At 39.4% G+C, this 4,254-nt stretch overlaps 1 protein-coding gene across 1 annotated transcript in view; it reads right to left on the bottom strand.

Annotated features, from left to right (window-relative positions):
* Positions 1-4,254, bottom strand: part of LOC107722497 (uncharacterized) — a 38,539-nt gene that overhangs the window by 27,229 nt on the left and 7,056 nt on the right. The window contains exons 14-18 of the mRNA XM_016530865.1: positions 3,659-3,871; positions 3,425-3,576; positions 1,478-1,555; positions 1,269-1,348; positions 1,084-1,165 (exon numbers count right to left, since the gene is read on the bottom strand). Coding sequence (XP_016386351.1) covers positions 1,084-1,165; positions 1,269-1,348; positions 1,478-1,555; positions 3,425-3,576; positions 3,659-3,871 — 605 coding nt within the window. The remainder of the gene's footprint in view (positions 1-1,083; positions 1,166-1,268; positions 1,349-1,477; positions 1,556-3,424; positions 3,577-3,658; positions 3,872-4,254) is intronic.

The raw sequence follows: 4,254 nt of genomic DNA, 5'->3' as shown, positions 1-4,254 counted from the left end.
GGACAAACCCAGCAATTGGGTTGTTTTGACCCAGCGGTTGGGTTACTACCCTGAATGTTGGGTTAAACATTCAACCCAATCGCTGGGTCAAAACAGCCCAATTGCTGGGTTTGTCCCTATTTTACCCAGCTCTGGGTTGTATTTAACCCAGCATTTTTTAGAGTGTGTGTAAGTGTGTGCAATTGTTAATATTTTCATAAGTAACTAATTTAATTGCAAATTTTTTGCTCAGTAACTGTAATGGAATACAGTTACATTTATTTTGTAATTAAATTACGTAACACACTCTAAAAAAAGCTGGGTTAAATACAACCCAGTGCTGGGTAAAAGAGGGACAAACCCAGCAATTGGGTTGTTTTGACCCAGTGGTTGGGTTACTACCCAGAAGGTTGGGTTAAACATTTAACCCAACCGCTGGGTCAAAACAGCCCAATTGCTGGGTTTGTCCCTATTTTACCCAGCTCTGGGTTGTATTTAACCCAGCATTTTTTAGAGTGCATCGTTACATGTATCTAGTTACTCCCCAACACTGCTCAGTATATTTCACCATGCTGAAATGACGTGACCTGCAGTGTTTCACTAGACGCAAGAGAGAATCCTCACATTCATTGGCTGCTGCCAGTGTAGATACGCTAGTAGTGTTGTTTGGTGATTCAAAGAGCAAAAATGAGACAAAACACACTTATTATTGGGCTTTGTCAGCGGTAACAACGGGAGAAGCAGCAGAAAATGTCTGAAGCCAGAAGACAGAAAGTAAAGACAGTAAACAGGTGTAAAGATTTGATGCAAAGCAATGTCCAAGTGGCTTCTTTTTGGTTGAACAGGTGAGGGGTTAATTATTGTGTAGACCGCTCTCTAAACTCACCAATATCAGTGTAATTTATATAAAACTCAGGGACAATATAGATGGCAGTGCAGCGTCTAACACCATTGTGGTATCGGTACGTAAAGTACATGAAGAATAGCGATGCAAATGCTAGCCAGAGAAGTACTGAATGCTCCTTTAAAATATTTAGAGTACTATTCCTTTCAAAAAATAACCACAGTAATTAAAAACAAACATTATAAATGATTGTATCATACCTGTGATTTTGAGTGAAACTCAAATGGCAGGTATGGATGCAAAGCAGATATGTTGTGGGAAATGTTCACCATTAGTCCAATGCTAAAAAATACAAAAGAGTTAGTTGGATAGTCTACTCATACATGTACTGTACATTCAACTAATAAGAAATAATTTTGTGACATTTCCTACAAGACTTCTGTACCTGGAGATATCGTGGTGACCTTGAAGATCGAATGAGAAAGCTGACCTCTGGGAGTTATAAAGACTGGCTCTGATTCCAACCTACACAAATATCAGGACGGGTTCAGATGTGCTTCACCATATGATACAAGCACAATCCAATGTTCACAACGATCACTGAACCATTCTTCAAAAGAAGAAAAACGCTCTTAAATGTTTTCACCCACATACCTTCAGTGAGTCTTCCTGGTCTTGCCCAGAGCAGACGGCCAGCAGGTGGCCCGTGTCGATCCCCTCTGTGCAGTTCACCTGTAAAAACAAGCCTCCAGGCCTTCAGTTTGCTTTGCTCGTAGGAGAGGAGTGTGGAATCAGAGGCATTTCCCTTCATCAACATGGGAAATGACCCAGAGTGTAGAAGGGGTTTCTGGGGCATCCACATAGATACTAATGCATGTTAAACTGATGCTGCTTATTCTTCAATAAGTAATTATCAATCTTTGTTTAAGTGTGATTAATGTATGCATCACAGGTGTTTTCAAAACAAACACAGATCCAAGTTCAACCTATATAGATGTTAGAAAGGTTTCGGGACTAGCATATTTATTTATTCCATTGCAAAATCTGTCAAACTTTTTGACACCAAGGACCCTTGTGATCGATGATGATCCCCTTTCCTGACATATAAAGGCAGCTACATAGTTTTTTATAAAAAACAATTTATACAGTGTGAGAGAAATATTAAATGTATAGTTCACCTAAAAATGAATAGTCTGTCATAATTTTCTCACCCTTGTGTTGTTCCAAACCTGCATGACTTTCTTTCTTCTGTGGAACTTAAAATAAGATATTTTGACAAAATGTCTGTGTTTTTTTGGTTCATACAGTGGACGTCAATGGTCACCAAAACTATTTGCTTATTAAACATTCTCTAGAACCCAAAATAAGATATTTTGAAAAACGTCTCAGTGTTTTTGTCCATACAATGGAAACATTTTTCAAAAGATCTTCTTTTGTGCTCCACAGAAGAACGAGGGTGAGAAAATTTCATATTCAATGTATTATTACATTAAATAATGGTAATGGACCGTTAGCGAGTATGAAAGATTTTAAAGGGATAGTTCTCCCAAAAATGAAAATTTGATGTTTATCTGCTTACCCCCAGGGCATCCAAGATGTAGGTGACTTTGTTTCTTCAGTAGAACACAAACGAAGATTTTTAACTCAAACCGTTGCAGTCTGTCAGTCTTGTAATGGAAGTGAATGGGAATCACGGCTTTGAGAGTAAAAAAAAAACATTCACAAACAAAACCAAATGAAACCCTGACGAATACTGATATACAGCCACCTATCTCTCAAATGGACCATTGACACTCCTAATTGAGATTGTAGATAGAGTGTCAATGGTCCATTTGAGAGATAGGTGGCGGTAATGCACTTATAAGTCTGCGATCCGCCGTAAAGCAATAATAAGAAGAAGACACATCACGCGCCTGCTGTTGAGAACGCGCTCAGGACAGTTCAGACATTGCAGTGCATCAGAGGTAAAAAACTATATAAATACTGTTCAGTTTCTTGCACAGACCGATCGTTTCGTGTCTTTACACATCAATGTATCGTCACGAGCCGCAGGGTTTAATTTGGTTTTGTTTGTGTGTTTTTTTTTACTCTCAAAGCCGTGATTCCCATTCACTTCCATTATAAGACTGACAGACTGCAACGGTTTGAGTTAAAAATCTTCGTTTTTGTGTTCTACTGAAGAAACAAAGTCACCTACATCTTGGATGCCCTGGGGGTAAGCAGATAAACATCAAATTTTCATTTTTGGGTGAACTATCCCTTTAAGCAGAATAAAAGACTATGACTGTCAAGCTCATAAAAAGGCAAAAATGACCATAAAAGCCCCATAAAGTAGTTCATATGACACATTACTCATTATTCGCTGAACATCTTGACTTTCGTCAGTTCAAATCTGGTGAATTAATTAATACACAGCAACTTCTTTGTTTGCATACAGCCAGGAAGTTCAGCCAATTCATTGACATAGAAGAGGAACAAGGAGGAAAAGAAACCGCACAAATACTGCATTTGTTCTTGTGTGTTAGCTGGTGTGAATGAGAATTGAGAACTATGGGAGCCTTTCAGCGATTCACAATTACTGACTGACTGTGATACTCTAACCTGAGAGCATCCAGTAGTTTGTGAGCTGTGGTGTGAACTCTGCTCCAGTGTGGCTTTCAGGCCTCTGGCCCCTGCATGCAGTGTCAGTAGGGCACAGACACTGCTGTCATTCCAGTTCACAAACACACCTGCGCTGCTGTTCAGCGGAAGCCCTGCTCGAATAGACAGAGACAGAAACATACTACTCTCCACTACACAGCCATAACAAGAGTCTGCTAATGGTGCTGAACATACCTGCAGAACGAAGCCAAGGGAAAGAGTGAGACAGCTGGGTATGAAGACGTCTGCACCCACAATGTGTTAAATTACTGTTGATGTTTACACACAGTGACTCTTCCATAGCAACTAGACATAGTAAGGCACTAAGATCTTCTCCAGACTTCCTGTCATGCTGACGGGTCACTTCCAGCCCATATACAGCATCGTCCACTACTACAGTAAGCTCTCCTGCACCACAAACACACAACAACATGAAAGTAGCAAGCACTAACATGTACATATGAGACAAACACATTCAATTAGATGCTGTATTTGGGTGGTGAACTTACTTAGCCCATTGTGTAATGCAATGAATAAATAAACTTGAATTCTACTTGAATAATTTTGTTTTAAAGGGGTCATATGATGCGATTTCAATTTTTCCTTTCTCTTTGGAGTGTTACAAGCTCTTGGTGCATAAAAAACATCTGTAAAGTTGCAAACACTAAAGTCTCAAAACCAAAGAGATATTCTTTATAAAAGTTAAGAGTTAACCACGCCTACCTAAAACGGCTCATTCTAACACGCCCCCACATGTCTACATCACAATGTGGGAAGATTTGCATAACGCC

The sequence above is a fragment of the Sinocyclocheilus rhinocerous genome, unplaced genomic scaffold (genome assembly GCF_001515625.1).
Source record: "Sinocyclocheilus rhinocerous isolate Xijiao unplaced genomic scaffold, SAMN03320098_v1.1 scaffold161, whole genome shotgun sequence".
Taxonomy (NCBI): domain Eukaryota; kingdom Metazoa; phylum Chordata; class Actinopteri; order Cypriniformes; family Cyprinidae; genus Sinocyclocheilus; species Sinocyclocheilus rhinocerous.
This window is presented reverse-complemented; position numbering and strand designations above follow the sequence as displayed.